At 43.3% G+C, this 20,747-nt stretch overlaps 1 protein-coding gene across 7 annotated transcripts in view; it reads left to right on the top strand.

Annotated features, from left to right (window-relative positions):
• The window catches only part of Frem1 (FRAS1 related extracellular matrix 1), a 148,765-nt gene that overhangs the window by 26,627 nt on the left and 101,391 nt on the right, over positions 1-20,747 (top strand). For 4 of the 7 annotated variants that reach the window (XR_013049175.1, XR_013049176.1, XM_076564438.1 and 1 more), the window contains exons 2-8: positions 328-473; positions 1,591-2,092; positions 6,204-6,298; positions 8,503-8,804; positions 10,417-10,613; positions 17,043-17,366; positions 18,664-18,772. Coding sequence is in view for 5 of the 7 variants with exons in the window: in XM_076564438.1 (XP_076420553.1) it covers positions 1,850-2,092; positions 6,204-6,298; positions 8,503-8,804; positions 10,417-10,613; positions 17,043-17,366; positions 18,664-18,772 (1,270 nt within the window). In the remaining 2 variants the exon portion in view is untranslated. Of the gene's footprint in view, positions 1-327; positions 474-1,590; positions 2,093-6,203; positions 6,299-8,502; positions 8,805-10,416; positions 10,614-17,042; positions 17,367-18,663; positions 18,851-20,747 lie in introns of those variants that run through there. The other 3 variants (XM_042271360.2, XM_076564439.1, XM_042271359.2) reach the window with 3 other exon arrangements.

Below are 20,747 nucleotides of genomic sequence, written 5' to 3'. Positions count from 1 at the left end.
AACACATTTCTTTATCAATCAAAGGCATGATCTAATGAAACCAATGCTTTGAAACCATTTCATTTAAACTGTTTGCGGTAAAGGTAATGAGAAACACCGTGATTTTAAGAAAGCAAAGAAAAAAGCTGCGGTTTGAAGAAATGTTCCTCGGGCCCAGCTGGCGCTCACTGTCTTAGTGAGTCCTGTCCCAAGATGATGATGGGGCTTTCATTCCTCTTTTCCACAGCCCTGCACGCAGGAGATGTTGTTGCCCACGCTTCCCACCAACCCCCACGCTTTTCCTAACTTCCTTGCTGCATATGACCACCCCTTCCGTTCCTTATGCAGAACTGTGCACCATCTGCAAAATCGTCAACGGGCTGACTTCTCCTGCCATTGGCTGTAGTTTCTTCAGACTTCTCTCACAGATTATAAGGAAACTACTTGTCAAAGTGGTCTGCATTTTTATGATGAGCTTTTGGCTGTCACAAGAGGTGAGCTAAACTTCTTGGCCATCTTTCTTTGGACTTTCTTGTGGTGCTCATGAAAGTCTTCGCTGCTACTAACTGCTGTGCTTCGAGAGCTGCTGGGTGGTGGTGGCCTTGGAGGGCATGAGAGGGTGTGCAGAGCAGGCAGGGCAGGGAGCCATGTGGTAGAAAGGAGTGGTGCAGGGTTTTTGTGAACACTCGCTGACACTCACCTCGTTTTCACTTATTTATTCTACAGTTCCTCTGTAGGGAAAGGTTGAAATTAGGAAGGTGTAAGTTTCTAAGGCAAGCACTCTACCACTAAGCTTCTCCATAGACATAGCAAACTGCCTCTAGTCCTCTAAATGGATTTAGGGACATGCTAGAATACACTTATTTTAAAGGCTTTTCAGTTCTTAAAAAACAGAAAATATAATCATGGTATTTTGGAGAGGAACACAAGTCCATCTGAGCAAATCAAGTGTGTTATGACAGAATTAGCCCTGTAGATGATGAGGTCAGTGCATGCCCATACACGCCATTCGCTGTGTACTTTGAGCCAAGGCACTCTCTCTTCAAAGTCCCACTGTGTATAAGCAAGAGCTTGAATGCTTGTTTAGAAAAAAATAATCTTCACCAGTTTCCACTGAAGAGTCTCTTAGGTGACCTCATTGCCCATCTAAGTTCACTGGACCATTGTTGGGCATACTTCTTAGCTGGGTTCCATTGATTTTGAATTACCCATGTTCTCAAACAATGTACAGATCGTGCTATCAGGTTTCTGACACAAAACAGAGTGGCCCTCACTTAACAAATAGGGGACGGGAAGCAAAGAGCACTCTGCTTGCACTGAGCTCCAGGACCTGCTGCTGCGCTCCAGCGACCAGGCAGGGGATCCTGCTGGACCACACAGTTGACATTCCATGAGGTCCTCTGCATCCGGAAACAACAGCTACAAGCGGAGTAATGAAATGGCTTCCTTGTCTTCCGGGTGGGCCTGAAGGTCAAGTTAGTTTATTTGCTTTTAATTTAGCTGAAATTATAGGCCAGCTGAAAGATCCCTTTGTTGGGAACGGTTCTTTAAATAGCTGCACAAACCTTTGGTCTCTCTCCGTTTCCTCCAAACCTCTTCTCCTGTTTGCAGGATTAGGAAAGCACTTGGGAGGCACATTAATCTTGCCAGCGTTGTCAGGAGTGATCAGCGAGTTTTATTAAAAAGCCCAGATCGCCTCAAAGGCCTCCTTGTCTGAGTCTGAATGGAAGGGGCATGGTAAGATCTTGGGGCATGCTATCGGGACCCCTGGTCTCACCCCGTGGACTGTGAGCTGACACTCTGGGAGGAAGTACAGGAGTCCTGCTTTGTTGAGCAGATTGTGCCTGCGGACAGACCTGGCCAGGGCATCATGAACTCTCCGGGTTGTATTGGGCCCAAGGCCCTGCTGTTCTTGCTGTTCCCACTGCTTCTGGACCTGGCCAATTCCACCTTCATCAGCATCAACCGGGGCCTGAGGGTGATGAAGGGCAGTTCTGCCTTCCTGTCTGAAGATCATCTGAAGTTTGCCATCCCCAAAGAGAAGGATGCCTGTCGAGTGGAGGTGGTGATGAATGAGCCGATAACCCAGAGGGTTGGGAAACTCACTCCACAGGTAGGTCACATGGTGTGTGTGTGTGTGTGTGTGTGTGTGTGTGTGTGTGTGTGTGTGTGTGTGTGTAAGTCAGAAGGCATAGGTAAAGGGTCTCTCAAGCCATTATTATGAGCGTTGTATAGTCTTTGAAACTAAGATATTGAAAGGCGCAGGCATGGGATCCTATTGCTTTTCTCAAAGAGGTGGAGCACATTTTTGACAACTTTGAAAATTGTAATTATTTATTTGTGTGTGCGTGGACACGGGCATGCCACAGCATGCTTGTGGAGGCTAAAGAACAATGTTCAGGAGCCAATTCTCTCCTTGAGCCATGGGGATTGAGCAGGTCATCGGGCTTGGTGGCAAATGCCTTTACCCTCTGCATTATCTCACCAGCCCTAGTTTTGAATATTCTCAACTGGATCCATATGATAAGCCTGACACTGATGTGGTTTTATCTGAATCTAGCATATTGCAGGAAGTAAGGGTTAAACTCATACAGATGCGTGTCCATCTTTTCCTTAGCAATGCACTGTGACCAATAAATCTTCCCGGTGTCTTTTCTCATTGCAGAGAAATTCCGGGTCATACCAGGTGCTTGACCCTAGAGAGTAGCTATTAATCCAGTGGGAAAAAAGAGAATGTAAGAAAATGACCGGTTTCTTGGTCTCTTATTTTAGGGGAGAGGGAGAGAGAGGGGAGAAAGAAGCAGGGAAAGAGAGATGTTGAGAGAAAGACATTGAGAAAGAAGGAGATTGAGAGAGAAAGAGAAAGACAGACAGACAGTAGTGAGCGGTCACTTGGAGGGTATGCTGTGACCACCCTTACAGGGTTATTCTGGTTCTCAATTCTCTCACTCATTGCAAGTGAAGCATCTTTGGAGAGGACAGCGAGTTTCCTAGACTGATTTCTTAGTTGGATCCTGTTGATTTTGAGACATTTTTAAGTCCTACTCAGACCCCACAATGACATAGGTAAATCATGATGACATTTTCATCATGCAAATATGAGTCTCACAGAGTAAGTAAGACCTTCCAGTCATCTCTGGCAAACTTTCTCTGATTTTAAGGCAAAGATCCAGTTATCAGGAAGATAATGTGCATCAGACACAACAAAATACCCAGCTAGATTAGGAAATTCTTGACTATTCAGGAACACCTCCAAGTGCCCTGTCATCTAGTGTCTTCTGGTCATTTGGAAAAGAGTCCAGTCTGGTACTGGAGGTGTGTGTGTGTGTGTGTGTGTGTGTGTGTGTGTGTGTGTGTGTGTGTGTTTCTAGGAGTAAATATGACACAGCAGAAGGCTTTGCAGCATCTCAAGTGGACATGTGATCTGCACATTCTAAAATCTATTTCATGGTAGCCCATTAAAACCCCAAGCTTCATTACCAGTTTACCATGTGCCATAGATATGCGTGTAGAAACATTGTTTTTCTCCATCTTTTTTTTTTTCTAATTTTAAGTTCTGATAATTTCAGCAAAGGTAAGATTCCCAAGTAAAGTCTGGTTTGAGGAAATTTTATGCTTGCTTTAAATCCAAAGTGGTTCAGCCATGCCCAGGGATTTATTTATTATTTTTGAATTTTTGAATTAAGCATGGCTAAGTGTGTAAGTATACATGTAACACACACACACACACACACACACACACACACACACACACACACACACAGAGCTAAACAAACATTATTCCTTAATAGAGCTTAACAGTAAGCTTCGAGCTAGGCTTATGTGAACCCATTCCTAGCAAGACTATTGTATTAACAACACCCTGCTGCGTAATGAACAGTTTTGTGGGATTTGCACAGAACTGCTTTGTTTAACATCTGTTCAATTAGTGTTTTCATTTCATTACTGAAGTTTGTCTTAGAACCAACAGGTTCATTCCCATTGCATATTTGCAAAGCCACTTGCATGGGTTTGTGCGAGTGCCGTCTGTCTCCATTTCCTCCCGGATAGCCAGTTTAGACAGATCAATGGCAGTGTGCTCTCAGATTCCAGGGCAAGACTTCCCCGCCTACCCCAGCACTCCGCACCTGGACCAGAGGAAAACGTTCACTGGGTGGAAAAATCACCTTGGTCTAGTGCTGAGCTTGCTGTTTTTGAATCTGAAACACAGCATTAAGAAAACATCTCTAGTTTGAACCACTTCACTGTCATTAAAGTGAGTAATGAGTCAGGAATGTGTGACAATTTAATTATAAATTGTAATTGAAAAGCAGTTGAAGTGGAAAAAAACAAAGCTAGACAGTAATTAGAAAAGGATTTAGCTCTCCTTTGTTTTAGTTAGTAAATTTATGGTCAATCATGGTTGTCGCCTTTTATAAAAGGAAAACATATTAGGAAACATGGAACAGATGTTTCTTTTAACAAAGCAGATTGTCTCTTTATTACCGTGGCTATTTGTCAATGATATGGGAAGGGCTTCCCTTTATCTTCCTGGTTGTCAATTCAGAAGAGGACTAGAAATTCATTCTTACTAGTGAGAATGTCTTCCCGGGGTGGGTTATGTTGTCTGGAAACGTTTGAGGCTGTAAAAGGTTCTCAGAACGCCTCACAGTGATGTGTGGGTGAGCACAAAGATGTTTCTCAGAACTTTGCCATCTCTGTCAGGACAGGGCAGGATTGTGACTTGGGCAGAAGTCTTAAAAAACAAAAAAGAACAAAAACCAGGGTCCTAATGTAAAATAGTCATCTCTCTACTGATTCTGAGTGAGGTGGTGTGGTTAATTATGACTTCATTGAAGGAGCGTAAATTATTTTGGATTCTTATCAGCCAGTTGTTTTTATCCCCATAACTATCAAAGCTGTCATTCGCAAGAGTGTGAGAAACAACTGTAGGTCTTGTTTGGCTCTCAGCAACACAGCTGTACACACAGCTAGGGTCTCCATCTTTGAACATAAAGACTTTATATGAAAAATAAATAAATAAATAAATAAATAAATAAATAAATAAATAAAAAAATAAAGGAAGAAAGAAAGAAAGAAAGAAAGAAAGAAAGAAAGAAAGAAAGAAAGAAAGAAAGGAGGAAAGAAAGAAAAGCCGCACAGAACAGCATGTTTGTGGTAAATGGGTTACCCAGGCACATAGAAAGAAAGACCTCTCGAATTCAGTTGCCATGAGCTTCTGAAGGGGAGAAATAATTCCTTTAATGAAAAGCAGATATTATAGTTTATAGACATGTAGTTATTTGGAGATGTGACATCCATTAGTTTGTTTGTTTGACCTGTTTGGATTATCATAATTTAGACACCAACAAAACAAGGCACAACGATAAGTAAGAGGATGTGTGGCCATAGGGTAGGGAAGAAGGGGTTGCTGGTAAAAAGATGCCTGCACCCCCACCATTAATCAAACAAAGGTGCTCCCTCCTCTTCTCCCCTCCCCCCTCCTCCTTCTTCTCCTCTTTCTCCTTTTCCTCCTCCTCCTCTTTTTTTTTGGAGACAGTCTCACTAGGTGGCCCAGGCTGGTGTGAACAGGAATCCTGCAAAGAAGCTGTGTCTGCAAAGGCTGGTTGACTGATTAAGGCCTCAGTGATGTGGAGAGGTTGGAATGTTGCTGGTCCAGAGACTAAATAGCCATTTCTTGCCCAGTTCCATGTAAGAACTAACATCCTGTGTCTATTAGATAAAAACCTTTTGAAATCTATTAAATTAGCAAAGCTAAGCTGTCACCAGATAACATCTGGGGCAAAACGAAACAAAAACTTCCCCACCTTGCTATACTCACCTCTCTGATGCACCCCCACTGGATTTGAAACTTGTCCTGATTTAATGAGTTTTTTGTTGTGTGAAGCTATGAAACTGCTGCCATGTTAGAACATGGGATTTAGGATAACCCAAACCTGCACTCTCAGGCCACGGTCACTCAAAATGGCTCCGGAATAAATTACCTCTTATTCCCTTTCAGGAGCTCTGGTTTGTTTGTCTGTTTGACGTTGATACTGGTCTTGAACTCACTATGTAGCCCAAGCTGACTTTGAACTTGTGATGATCTTCCTGTGCCAACTTCCCAAGTGCTGTGATTGCAAGTGTGTGTCCCCACAACCAGCTCTTCCGGCAGTGCTACAGGGCTGGAGAAATAAAGCTTTGCCCTGGTTTGCTCAGACAATTTCCTTCTTCATGTGAACTAGGTCTTTGATTGCCATTTCCTTCCCAACGAAGTACAGTATGTTCACAACGGATGCCCAATTCTCGATGAAGACTCCGTGAGGCTTAGACTTTACAGGTAAGTACCATAGAAAGTGTTCTTATTATTTTATTTTATTTTTTGCCAGACAGTCATGCTGTGTCCTTCTTGGGCATTTTCTATGACTGTATGTTACCGAGAGGAGTCGTTAGAATCCAGTAAGACAGTAATCAGCAGACACTGGAGATCTGAGGGAGTGAGGCAGCAATTGCAGGCAATCTTCAATTCATTTGTCTCTTCCTCCTCGGAGCCTTTCTACAGACTACTGACTTCAGTTTGTTTCCTCCAGTCTTTGCAGAGATTTCTGTTACTCCATCCCATGACTTAACTCTGGTAGTCCAACCTATTACTGTGGTGAAAATGACAAGTACAAGTTCCTTATGAGAATCTGACAGACATGTGTTACAAAATTGAATGAGACTCTTCTGTTTGATGGCCAGCTGCTTAGTTATAGAAGGTTCAGTATCTTCCATTTCTAAACATTAAATAATACAAGTGTGTTTAAACTCAATTGTGAAATTAAACATAGATCAACCATATAATCCTGTAAAACACCTCCAACCTATCTACACAAGAGAAAACCCATGCTTACAAAAGCTTATGTGAAGTGTTATTCAGCGAAGCCTTATTCATGATAGCTAAAAATGTTGAACAAATTGAACTGACGAAGGGTATAACCACACAATAGAATATTAGCCACACAAACTAATGAAGTCCTGATTTGTACAACATGAATTAACCCTAAAAACATTATGCTAAGTGAAAGCAGCCAGCCACAAAAGAACAAGTATTATACGGTTCCATTTATATGAAATATCTTAAGAGGTGAGTCCATAGAAATAGAAAGCAGATTGGTGGTTGCCAGAAGCTGGAGGAGAGGCAATCAGGGGGCTACTAGAGTTACAACCACCAAAAGAAAGTCACAAACAAAATGACACCAAGGATTCCCTAGGAAGCTACAACATCAGTATGAAGGGGTGTTTGGTCTTTCTAGACTTTAGACTCAACACCAAATCAACTTCAAACAACTTGCCAGGAAATCTAGGGAGCTGGTGCTTCAGACCCTTTGACTTTCTAGCATGTAGGAAGATTGAGAAAGGGCTCATGCAACGAGGGTTAGGGAGCTGCCATGCACTTGGTCTTGAGGACATTTGAAGTAGAGCTTTCAGAAGGGCTGGAGGCAAGGGGCCAGGGAGCAGTTTACTCCCCCTTAATCTCCTCGTCAACCTCTTTGTCAAGCTTTTTGACTTCTCTCTGCCTTTGTTTCCTCTTTGGTGAAAGGAGATAGACATTGCCTATTGCAGGGTCCTATGGAGTTGGGGTGAAGGCCGTATTAAAACACCTGGACCACATTACAAATGCATCAGGTCAGAGTTGCATTGTCAGGGAGCACTCATCATTTACTGCCCCTCTCACTTCGACAGCATGACAATCCATCCCCAGTCGCCTCTCCAGATGCCCCAGAACAGAATCACTGTGGCAGTAGCCATTACTCATTTAGTTTACCTGGCAAGTGCTGAGCTGAACATCCAAATTAGAAGTAAAGAACCATCCGTTCAGTGGCGTTTCTGAAGGACAAAAGTTCTTGATACTCAACACTTCTTCACTCCTAAATTGAAACTCAAAATCCATAAACTCTATAGCCCTTAAGCTCTTAGATAATGCCTGTGCTAGAACTGGGACTCTGGGGTCTCGGCAGTCATTAGATATTAGGATGGGTGGTGAGTTGGAGAGCAGGATTTGGAAGAGAGATGGTTCAGGAGGAAAGTGGCAGGAAAAAGCATTGGCCCAAAGGTAGAGACAAAGTCATGGAAACAGGGGCCCAAAAGTCAAGGAAGAGATGGAACCAAACTCCACCCAAGGTACACATTTTGTGAAGGACAATTTTTGTTGTTATTTTGCTTTGGCCTTGATTCTCTTTGAATTAGGGGCTCACTAAATTGCCCAGGCTAGCCTCAAATGCAGTCTTTATCCCAGGCTGTCCTCAAACTGGTAATAAAACTGATCAGCGAATTTTATTTAAAAGCCTGGATTGCCTGAAAGGATCTTGGGGCATGCTATTGGGACCCCTGGTCTTGCCTCCTGAAGTGCAAGCTGATACTCTGGGAGGAAATGCCTCAGCTGGGATTAGAGGCATACATCACCATACCCTGCTCATGAAGGACAATGTTTAAGATGAGTGTACCAGTCTCAGAATAATCTGTGCACCCATAAATATGCCCTTGACCCTGTTCTCTCTCCAGATTTACTGAAACTGACACCTTCATGGAAACCTTTCTCTTTCGAGTCCATCTTGTGGAGCCAGACTGTAACATCATCCGTCTAAGCAGGAATATGCTGGAAGTGACTGAATTCTATGGCTTATCCCAAGCCATTGATAAGAACCTGCTCCAGTTTGATTATGATAGGACAGCCAACCTGGACTGCACCATCAGACTGGACCCAGTGGGCACTCAGCTGCCAGCCCATGGCAAGCTGGTTGTGCTGAATCGTAAGCCAGAGGGACCTCGTGGAGATCAGCCCCACAGCTTTTTTCCTGAGACCCGTATGTACCTCTTAATAGTTAAGGTTACCCAAACTGACCAAACTGTCTGTAAATGCTCATCTTTCACTATGATGAAGAGTTCTACTTAACAAATATAGTTTTTAGCTTGTTGAAAATGTAAGTTAGGGTTATATAACTGAGATGGCTCAGTGGATAAAGGTACTTGTCACCAAGCCTGATCTGAGGTCAATGCCTGTAAACCACATGGGGTAAGGAGAGAACCTACTCTTCCAAATTGTCCTCTGACCTTGTTCTTTTGGACACAACACACACACACACACACACACACACACACACACGCACGCACGCACGCACGCACGCACGCACGCACGCACGCACGCACATGCACACCAGTGGGACCTTAAGCCTGCTGGCCTAAATTTGATCATCAGGCCTACATGGCAGAGGGAGAAAACTGAGTTCCACAAAATAAATAAAATTAAAGTGTAACTAAAAACACATTCAAAAAACAGAAGAAAAATGTAGGTGAGTTAAGGCTGTGAATTTGGAGTCCGAATCAGAAAAACCTGGGTTTGCTGTTTGTTTTTTTGTTATTAATTTACTTATCAATGGGTTTAAGCCTCTGTTAGATGGGAAAAGAGAAGAGCCATTCCACAAGGCTGTATAAAGATGGAGTAAGGACACAGTGCACTTAGCACAGGTCTGGCCCATTATAGTGCTCGTGAGTTTCCAGCTATGATTACAGCATATTAATACAGCAGTGGTGAGAGGAAGTTGTTCTTTACTGAGCATTACGAGGTTGCGTTCTAGTAAAGACTGTAGGTAGCAGCCAGGATTGAAATCCAGGATGTTGACTGCATTCCCCCTGTGGAATTCATTCGGTTACTATATTTTACAGTGCTCCTTGTGTTAGTCAGACAGTCAGTACATTTTGAACGCTTTCTATCTGCATAGTGGTATTCTAGCAACCATGGGAAGACCTAGAGATAAGCAGTGTTACCTGGGATTTTGGGCAGAAGCTTACAGCTGACATTGAGCATCAGGCATGTCGTTTTGTTATCACAATCACTGGATTAAGAAGTAGAGTATCTGCTTCTTATGTTATGGAAATACCAGTCCCTGAGCAAGAGTGAAAATACAGCTGGGAGAGACAGAGTCCTTTAGAGATAGCCACGGGTTCAAAAACAGACTGGTTCAAGGGGTCGAGAAGGGTTAAGGAAAGGTTTGTTAAAAAGACCAACCAGGGTCGGGGAGGTGGGATTTCTGTGGGGAGACGGCCCACAAGAGGTTGTGTGTAATGTAAAACGTAATGTAACAGTGGCTGGGCTGTGAATTCCACAGTGAGCTACTGGCATATTTGTCAGAGATATTCAAATACCACAAAACCCTTCTTTAATTATTTTTTTTCCTAAGCCTAATCTTTTGGTGGGCAAAGCCAGATGAGACAACTGGTCAACTATTTTTATTTTTCTAGTAAAGGAATTTATGACCTCTCAGAACAATGACAATCTAGTCAGTGAATAAGTGGGAGGTCCATGTAGAAGTGTCCTGGGCCAGTGAGTGAGGATATATCCAAGGCAGGAGAATGGTTTTGGGTTTGTACTGTCATTGTGTTCAGATGGCTGTCTCAATTCAGTGCTATGCATTCTAGAGCTGGGGGCAGGACTGAAGTGTCCAGGTGGAAGCTGTGCCCTGGGCCTGCAGAAAGTGGGAAGTCTGAAAGTGAGCTGTGAGGAGTTCCTGCTGATGGGCCTTCACTACCAACACACACAACCCCCTTCGCCCAACGTTGATTATATTGCCATCCAGCTGGATCTCACGGACCGAAGGAGTAAAGCCACGTACAAGGTAGAGTCTGGAGTTATGCGTTGGTGTCCTCAGCTGGTTCATTGTAAGAAAGCAGTTAGTTCCATGGGGGTGCCCATGCTGTGTCTGTGCAGAAGAGTTCCTGTGTTACTGAGGGCACGACTTCAGGCTTGGGGGTTGTGCCTGGAAGCACTTCAACCAGCAGCTTAGGCATGTAAAATAAGCATGATGTTTCCATCTTTGTCTCTTCTGTAGCTCTACACCATGAGGAAGGGACTGGGGCTGTTCACATGTTAGCTATCTTCCACCTACAGCCAATGTGTGTGTGTATATATATATATATATATATATATGTGTGTGTGTGTGTGTGTGTGTGTGTATATGTACATACACATATATATGTATATACATATATATGTGGGGGGGGGATGTACATGTGTGAATGCAAGCACACACACGCACTGAAGATTGAACTTGAAACCCCGTGTATGCTAAGAGCGGACTTGGCCTCACACCTACCCTAGCTCCTCTTCTACATTGTTTATGGGTTGACCCTTTGTAAAGCCTTTTCTCCAGTGTTCCTTTTTTCCTCCTTGACATGAAGGCATCTTCTCTATAAGGCCACAAGGCACTGAGAGGCAAGACGGCCTAGTCCCATTTCACATCTGCAGTGGAGTGTATCACTTGTGCATGATCACACCTTAGGACGGGGGCCTGGGTCACTGAGGGGAGAGGTCTCCAAAGGCTCCTCCAGCTTTCTAAGTCTTCATTTTCCTGGCCCTCCTCCTTTCAATTTTTTTTCACACTGAAATGATGATTCAACATGGATGAGACTTTATGAAATATTTAGTATGCCACTCCAATGCTCACATATTCTACGGTTTGTTTGGGAAATGGGGGAAACAGTGTCCCTGCAGATGAGGCCCAGGTTTTTGTCACTATGAGATAGATGATCCAGGGCGACTTTGGGTAAGACCTCCAGCATTACTCTCTGCCTTCCCACAAGCGTTTCTCCAAATAAACCCAGTCTAGTGGTGAATATCAGTACCCAAGAAACTGGTGATTCCATAAATGATTAGAAAATGATGAAACAAGACTGCAGAATTTTATAGTTCAGATCTGAGAGTAAAACTTAGAGGGCGTCTTGCCCAATTGATCACCCAGATCAGCCAGGGAGCTTTTCAAAGAATAGGTTTCCCTGTCTGTAGCTAGTAGTTATGAATGCTGGTGCCCAAGTCACCTGGGTTCAGATATACATATATTTAACTAGCCATCTGGCTTGAGACTTTATGTCTCATTTTCTTCATCTTAAGTGAGGATGCTGCAGCCTAACTCTTAGTAATTGAGGACGCTCAGTGAGACCATCCTTGTAAAATGCTTGCTACAGAGCTTGTGTACACTATTGCTAAACAGCCACCAACAGAAATAACTTGTGACCAGCCAGGTTTGAAGTACTAGTGTAGCGCAGCCTCCTGTTCATAGTGGTGGCCTTGCTGTTTATGTATGGTTGTCTTATGGCTGGTGGAATCAAAACTGGATTCCACTGCACTAGCACATATTGTCTGTTTGTTTTGTTACAAAACTCCCTTCATTATCAACGACTTCTTCCCTCCATTAAAAATGTTAGGTATTTTTCTTTTTGATTGATTTTTTTCATAATTGTTCCCTCACTGTGTCAAAGGCTTTATTTGTGTTTTGGGGTCACTTTCATGGTGAGGTTGTCCTTCTAAATGAGCTTCTTAGTTTTTTTCATTTTGACAAGTCACAAAATAGGTTCATTTCTAAATAAATGTGAGGACCGTGTGCACACTGAGAAAAACATTAAACACATGGGAAAATAAGGAAATAAAAATGATATTATTGATAACCATTTTCTTGCACACAGACACTGTGAGGACCATGGAACTCATTTTGATTCATGACATCAATTTATCTGCACAGCTTTGAATCTTGTCCTTCAGTTACTTTTGTGGCTATACTGATCATTCTTGCCAAGAGACTAAATGCACACTCACACTTAATTTTACTCTTCTCCATTAATTAATTAGTTAATCAATTAATTAATTACTATCAGTCCTGGGGACTGTATAGAGGCTCTCATGAGTGCTAGGCAAGTGCCCTACCCACTGAGGGACACCTGCAGCCCAGTTTCTTCTATGATTTTCAAGGTCGTTCTCTTCACAATTGTCTTCATAACACCTAAGGTAAGTTTGATTGCACAGTGAAGTGCAAGGGATTGTTTTTCTCCAGGTAGCCAAGTCTGCAGAGCTGTTTGTTAGAAGTACGCACTTGTTTCCCAGGGATAGTGGACAATCCTTCTGTTGTAGAAATGACCCATAGGCTAAGTTCTTGTTCCTTTCCCCTCTCCTTTCTTTGATGGTACCATGTCACCCCTAAGTGCCACAGCTGTGTGATCTGATCCATGACGTGAAGGCCCTGGCACTGCTCATCTTTAGACTTTCCTTAGCCATTCTTGCCTGATTGCTAGTTCCAGATAAATTATTAAGTAGGTTACTTTCAAAGCCTCTAAGTTGTTTGTTTTAAATCAACATTAGATAAAAACTGAAAATTCTTTGAGGAGGAGTTGGCCTGTGAGAACTTTGCCAACCCGAGTTTTCTCATACAGAGCATCTCTTCCCGCTGGACAAACGTCATTGTACATGTCTGTGGAAAGGAGACTTTCCTCTGTGTGGATCGAGCATATTTCTGAAGTCCAGTCCTGAGAAGTTATTGTGAAATTACCGGGAACAGGATCTTTTCCTCTCATGGTGTCTTTTCATTGGTTATTGATGGTAAATAGGAATGCAACTTTTTGGTATAATTTTCCTTTATCTGGCTTCTTTCCTAAATTCAATTATTTTAAGAAATTTTCGATTCTCTGGCTTCAAAAGACCGTAATTATATCTTTACTAATGATGATAATTTGGGCCTTTTTTCCTGTAATTATTCCTTTTACTTCTGCTCTCTTCTCCACCCGTGTGGTCAGAACAATACTAAATATAATGTTGCTTGTGGGCAGTTTTTGTCTCGGGTGGTCTATCTGTTTCAGCTGGATACATTGTCCTCTTTAATGCTTCTTGCCTTGATTCTATCTACTTGAAATGAATGCGGCCACTCTGGTCGTTTTTTACATCATAATCTGGGTTACACTTTTACTTTCAATCTTTCTATAAATCCTAAGTGTCTTTTATGGGAGGTCCACATGACTGGGCATTTTCTTGACTTTTTAAATTTTTCTTCTTGATTAAGGAAATATAAACTATATTATAGTAATAAGGGATACATGTGGCTTTTTCTGTCAACTTATTTATGTATTCTTGTCAGTAAAAAGAAAATATCTCCTAGCATGTGCAAAGTCTTGGATTTGATTCTCAGTATCACACACACACACACACTGCACACTTGTCTTACAGAGTGTGGTATATTTCATTTGACCAAATTTTGCACATTTGAAAGTCCTTTCTTTCACTTTATATTTTGTTTAAATTTAAGAAGTATTCTTTTTTTTTTTTTTTTTTTTTGGTTTTTCGAGACAGGATTTCTCTGTGTAGCTTTGTGCCTTTCCTGGAACTCACTTGGTAGCCCAGGCTGGCCTCGAACTCACAGAGATCCGCCTGGCTCTGCCTCCCAAGTGCTGGGATTAAAGGCGTACGCCACCACCGTTCGGCTAAATTTAAGAAGTATTCTAAAGGCTGGGAATAGTCACTTAGTGTTAGGGTGCTTTTCTAGCATGCACAAGGTCTGGGTTTGATTCCCAGCACAATAAGAAAGCAAACAAATATTCTTTAACTTATATTAATCTTATTTAAAATCAGGAATTGCAGAGGGCTCTTTTGGCTCCTACCTATGCTTGAAGATTGTTCTAATCTTTCCTTGTGGTGGTTCCCAGGCTCCATTAATACCACTGGAAATTTCATTTCGGATGTAAGGCCATTGTGTCTCATTATTTCTTACACAATCTGTCTTTTAAGTAAGTTCGTACTATTAACAGGTTTTTTTTCTTTTTCTTTTTTTTCACATTTCAAAGAATGCATTTAGAGCCCCAGGATGTGGTGGCACTGTCTTTAGTCTCAGCACTCGGGAGGCAGAGACAGGCGGATCTCTGTGTGTTTGAGACCAGCCTGGACTGTAGAGTGAGTTCCAGGACTGCCAGGGCTACACAGAGAAATCCTGTCTCAGAGGGAAAAAAAGAAGAAGAATGCGCGTATTTAGATTTTAGCTCTACACTTAATGGTCTCACTGTTGAGTCCTAGTTCTTTAAGACCAAGATTTCTATTCACTGTTGTTTTCCAGTGACATGTCATGGGCAGATACAGTCCCTGAGGTACTTTAGAATGACGCTCTTTTTGTCGCTCTGCTGTGGGGAAAAGAGGGCTGGTTCCTCTGCTTCTCTTTCGAGTGTCTCTTCTTCCAGATGTTGCTGGCCAGTTTCTGAACCTTTCTGCTGGTGCTTGGGCTGGCGATTGAGAGGGAGAGTACAGGGGAGGGACGTCTCACCTGCCTGGGAACCAGTTGAAAATGATTTCACACTCTCTGAGCTGGCCAGATGTTTCAGGTTGCTTTGTTGTCTCCATGTAATTTCCCCATTTCTCTGGAAAGCTCCATCTCAAAGCCTCTCCCTCTGTCCCAGAAGGGAGGGTTCACTCTTCCCTAGCCTCGGCCACCACCTGCAATGCTTATTGCAGTCAGTAGAGTATGACTTATCTCTCCAGGTTCATGATGCTGGACTTTTGTCTTCTGAAGGATGGTCTCCATAGGTCAGGATCCAGAATGACCCCAGAGCCAGTCCTCTGCCCCATGTGGCATGGGAACATTCACATGTCAGTTGCTGACATACACAAGGACAGGTTGATTCTAAACAAGATCTCTAACTCTTAAGTCTCTGGGTCTCCCCACTTAGAAATGGAAAATCTGGACTCGCAAGTATTAAATGAGGATGGGCCACCATTATTCCTTTTCTGGCAATTTAGCTTCCTCAGGGGTGATCCTTGAAGGAGCCCTCTGCCTGCTGTGCCTGGACAGTGTAAGGCTCTACAAGGAACATCCTCTGCTGATGCCCGAGGCAAAGGATATGGCATTACCACAGCCTCGGCCTTCATGGGTTTGGGAAGCTTGGCTGGAAAGTCAGCTCAGTACTCTTCTCCCCAGATAAGTCTTCTCTATCTTTCTTGTTATTATTGTTTCCTAGAGTAATCAAGAGTGTTCCAGAGTCTGGAGCCAACAGACTCACATACATTTTGAATATAGCGTCTTTCTTACTTTTGAGATCCGATGTATCTCTCTCTATCTCTATTTTTTTTTTTTTTTTAATTTGTGGACTTCAGTTGAGACTGATGCAGGATATCATCTGTCAGTCTTTCAGCTAAGAGCAAGTGAAGAAAACTTGCCTGAACATTCTCTCCCTACTCCAGGCCCAGTCTTCAGAACTCCAGTGTATGGGACAATTGTGATTTCGATCACCGGGCCTGCTTCTCGCAACAGTGGGTCCCACCAGACCCATGACAGCAAAGGTCTACTGCTCCCAGGCTTCTTCCTGCCCATACCCCTCACTGAGACCTCAATGTCACGGTGCCCTTTTCTGAGTATGGCTCTCTCATTTGGGTAGGGTACATTTCCAGCTTCAGTGGTCCCTTGCCGTTCCCTTGTTCTGTTAGGCAATTGGACAACCCCCTTGAGCTGCACAAGCACATGGGGATGAAGACAAAAACCCTTCTCCCCCACCCCCTGCCTTCCTCTGCCACCTTTGAAACCACGTGGCCTGTGGAGGTCACTGGTGGCTGTGCCAGGCACAGCCTGGTGCTTTACTTTCATGGTTTCATTTAATACATGGGAGTCTAGAGTTTCCATTTATATTCCATTTATAGGTGAGAGGAGCATGGGATTTAGGAACTGTGGAACTAGTCTAACATCATACAAATAACAAGTACTAAAGCTCCAAGCACAGGGCTGGCCAGACAGCTCAGCAGTTAAGAACTCCCACTGTTCTTATACCCACATTGTGGCTCACAACCACCTGTACTTCCAATTCCAGGGGATCCAATGCCCTCTTCTGTCCTCCATGGGCTCCTGCATGAATGTGATACACACACATGCGCATGTGCACGAGCACACACGTACACACGTACACACGTGTATACACACACACACACACACACACACACACACACACACAGAGTCACACACATAGTTATTTCTGATACCAAATAGGTGCCCCATTCCAAATCTTTTTTGCACACTGGTGTCTTCAGAAAGCTCTAGATTGCCAGTTTTCTGGTTTCCTCCTTGCAATAATTCAGTGAACATCTGGAGGTAGTTTCTGATGGTCAGCAGGTGATGCTAAGATGTAGCTAGTGGTCACAGCTGGGCCATCCTCTGGGCTGCAGCTTCATTATATAGGGTGACATTAACAATGCACATTGCAACTTCATTCATGTCTTTCCCTCCTTTTTATTTTTTTCTCTCCTTCAAAAGTCAGAGAGCGCGTGGTTGCCCGTCTCTATTAGAGTCGGCATTCCTAACCAGGCTCCGAGGGCTGCATTCATGGCCATGTTTGTCCTGGAGGTGGACCAATTCATCCTGACCCCCCTGACAACCTCAGTTCTGGACTGTGAGGAAGATGAGACCCCCAAACCCTTGTTGGTGTTCAACATGACCAAAGCCCCGCTCCAGGGCTATGTGACCCACCTGCTGGATCACACCAGACCCATCTCTTCATTCACCTGGAAGGATCTAAGTCACATGCAAGTTGCCTACCAGCCACCAAACAGCAGCTATCCGGAAAGGAGACATTACAAGGTGAGAAGGAAGGGAGGGGAAGCGTCCAGCCTGGTGGATTTCAAATAAGTATTGGAAAGCCGCCTTCCATTAGCCCTTGGGTCTGCTGGATCCTCAGCTTCTCAGAGAAGACCTGATTCTGCAAGTCACAGTGCTGTGCACTTCAGGGCTGCCTGAAGAGACGCTGGTCTGACAGGCTGAAGAAAGAAGGTCTTTTGTCTTGGTGAGCAGCAGCTTTAGTTCCAACCCACGGCTGTGGTGTGAAATCCAGGTAGACTGCGTGTGGATATAGCTCTCAGTTGTCCAGAGAAATCTGAAGTCCACAATGGCATTAGAGTCCTGAGGGCCTTGGAAAGGGTGGAGACAGGAGATTGCTGGCTGTTAGCCTAGCTCCAGGCTCAGTAAGACACCCTGTTCCAAGGTTCCCTTTGACCACAAAGAGAGTAGGATACAAACTCTCCTCCTCTGGTCTCTGTGCACACCCAGGCTTCTACCCCTGAATATACATATTCTATATAGACTGTATTCTTACGTACATAAAATAATAAATAATAGCACTAGAGTGTGTGTTTCAAAATAGTAGAGAGGATTTGTGTGTTCCCTACACTGGGAAATGATACATGCAAGAGTTGATAATATAGATATGTCAGGTACCCTGATCTGATTAGGGCACAGTGTGTAGACATGCATGTCTTTGTGTATACTCTACCCTCAAAATATGTACAATCATGGTCAATTAAAGAATTAAAAACCAGAACCCAAAAAAATAGTATGTAGGAATGAAACGAGTGACCTAACAAAAATAAGTTACTTCCTAGAATAGAGCAACTCCATTTTCTTTCAATGTTTTAGTGAAATTGTTCATAATAGCTCCACACTGGAAACAGTGTGATTAAGTGAAATTTCTAGAAAGGGCAACTATGTAGAGACATAAAACAGATACTGGCCCTTGGGTAGGCTGAGTGGTGCTTGGGTAGGCTGAGTGGTGTGGAGGGGGAACAGTAATGGACATGAGGACCTTTGGTGTAATGGAAAAGCAGATTACTCAGGAGATAATTGTGCAACTTGGTAAATTTATGTGTATTAAAAGGGGTGATTTATAGGATATGATTTTTCCCCCTCAATTTGTTATAAAGTTAATTTTAAAAATAGAATTAAATTTAAAGCAAGAGAGAACAGCAACACCAAATCTGGACCCATTTTTGCAGTGTGTGTGTGTGTGTGTGTGTGTGTGTGTGTGTATGTGTGTGTCCAGAACTAATGGGACTATAGCCTGAATTTGTCTGTGTATGGCTACTGTTGACTCGTTTGTTTCCAGGTGGAGCTGGAGGTGTACGACTTCTTCTTTGAGAGGAGTGCCCCCATCACTGTGCACATCTCCATCAGAACAGCAGACACAAATGCCCCCCGGGTGTCCTGGAATACAGGTGTGGGTGTAGTCCCGAGGGAGATACAAGGAAGTGGATGGGTCAAGAAAAATACTTTTATTCCATTTCATCCATGAGGTAATGGAAACCCAGACAGACCCAAACCAGCAGACAGTTATCTCGGTTCTGCTTTTTCCTAGTAGCTGGTGAGAAACTGAAATCCAGCATCCTTGGGTCCTCTGGCTACCTTCCATCTCTAGGAGAGACACCATAAAAGTGTCCCCATCTCAGCCGAATGGAGTCAGAAAGTGGCTGGCTGTGACACTGACTGAGAGTAGGACTGAGAGAGAAGAGGTCTCTGACTCAGAGTTTGCAGGAGAGCGGGAGCAAGGTGGAGCCTGGAACTCACTCTGTTTTCTGCGGGTTGCATGGAAACCAAAATAAGTAAATAAGAGCTTAAGCAGCTTAAAAAAAAAAAGAGGGCTTTACACTGCCACTCAATTCCAAGTAGACTGGGAATGTGATTTATATATTTAGATCAGATGCAAATGTGGAATGCAAATGGCTTTTTTTTCTCACTAATACCATCAATGACATTCAAAACATGCTTTCAAGCGGCACTGTAGGTCATGTTAAGAGGAATATATCCATGTCTGATTCCAGTTCTAAGCTTAGGCTAATAATTCTGGCTATTTGAGGGATAATGAGAGAAATGAAAAAACTGGTCAACCAAAGTTGAATAGCAATGCTACTTTTGTGTAGGTTACTGTGTTTTAGTGAGGAGATGGAATCATCTGTATGTATGATGCATGATGCTCAGATGCGTCAAGGGAGCTCCAGGTCTGGGTCTGGCTGCTGCAGACATTGTAATCCTTTTTAAAATGAATTTTTGCTTATTATGAACTTGGTATCTGCTACAATTGAAAAGTTAAGAGAATATATTAAGTAGAAGAATAACATCACTTCCCCACTATATATAATATGGATATTGTCGCTGTTAGCATTTTGATGTGTCGGTTGACTTTTAGTCTTCTTGGATGCTCCTCTGATGTATCCCACGATGCCACACATGTGCTGTGTGTGCACACATCACTTCAGAAACCCTATATCGGATCCCCAGTACTTCCCCAAGAACCCGGGAGGCTTTTCAGCAGCCATGGGGCTTATTTACATTTGCTTGTCTTTCACTTATCCCCATCCTCCCTCTCTTCCTGGCTCTTTCCCTCCCTCTTTAGTTCCCCTCTCCCTCTTCCTCCCTTCTTCCTCTTCTCACTTCTTCCTTTCTGTTGTTCTTACAGTCATAGCTGCCTTAGCCCAGTTTCCCCCGGAAACAGACTTTGAGGCAGATCCTGTATCGACCCGATCCTGACAACCCACTTACAAGGAGGACAGGCTAGCACAGGTTTAGAAATCCAGTCCAGGGTTAGTTGGGCCCATTGCTCTGGGGCTGGGATGAGGTAGCACATCATGGCAGGAGCTTGTGGGGAAGCAAAGCTGCTCACAGTCCAAGCTCTAGCAGGTGATATGGCTGAGCTGGCCACAGCTTTTCAGAAAGATATATGGATTATTCTGTTGTTCTGGTGTCTCCTTGAAACAGACCTAGCCAGTGTGTCTGAGAAGAGTTAGAGGTGGGTGAGCATAGAGTGAGCTGTCGACTCCCAGGTCTACCGAGAGAGAAGGGTGTCTGATGGTAATGCAGGGCTTCATTCAGAGTCTGTGTTTCTCTATTACCATTGATCGAAACTCTCCAGACTTCCTATGCCATACTGAGTCTAAGCAAAGGTTTTATGGCATTCCTTTAGCTGCATAAATCTATCTCTAGTTATCGTTGAAATTAATGTGCATTTTATTTTGCAAAGTGCCAGGCACTTAAACATTGTCAGGTACAGTAGCTCTATATAAGGATATTGAAGTACTATGCATTCCCTACCCCATGGGATATGTATGTTCTCATAAGTCACATGTAAAACCCCTTCTAACTCTTGTCCACTAAACCATATAGGTATAATCTCTGACAACTCTGTGCACTCATTTA

This window comes from Peromyscus maniculatus, chromosome 2, assembly GCF_049852395.1.
Source record: "Peromyscus maniculatus bairdii isolate BWxNUB_F1_BW_parent chromosome 2, HU_Pman_BW_mat_3.1, whole genome shotgun sequence".
NCBI lineage: Eukaryota > Metazoa > Chordata > Mammalia > Rodentia > Cricetidae > Peromyscus > Peromyscus maniculatus.
Note: the sequence above shows the minus strand (reverse complement) of the source record. Positions and strands in the feature narration are given on the sequence as shown.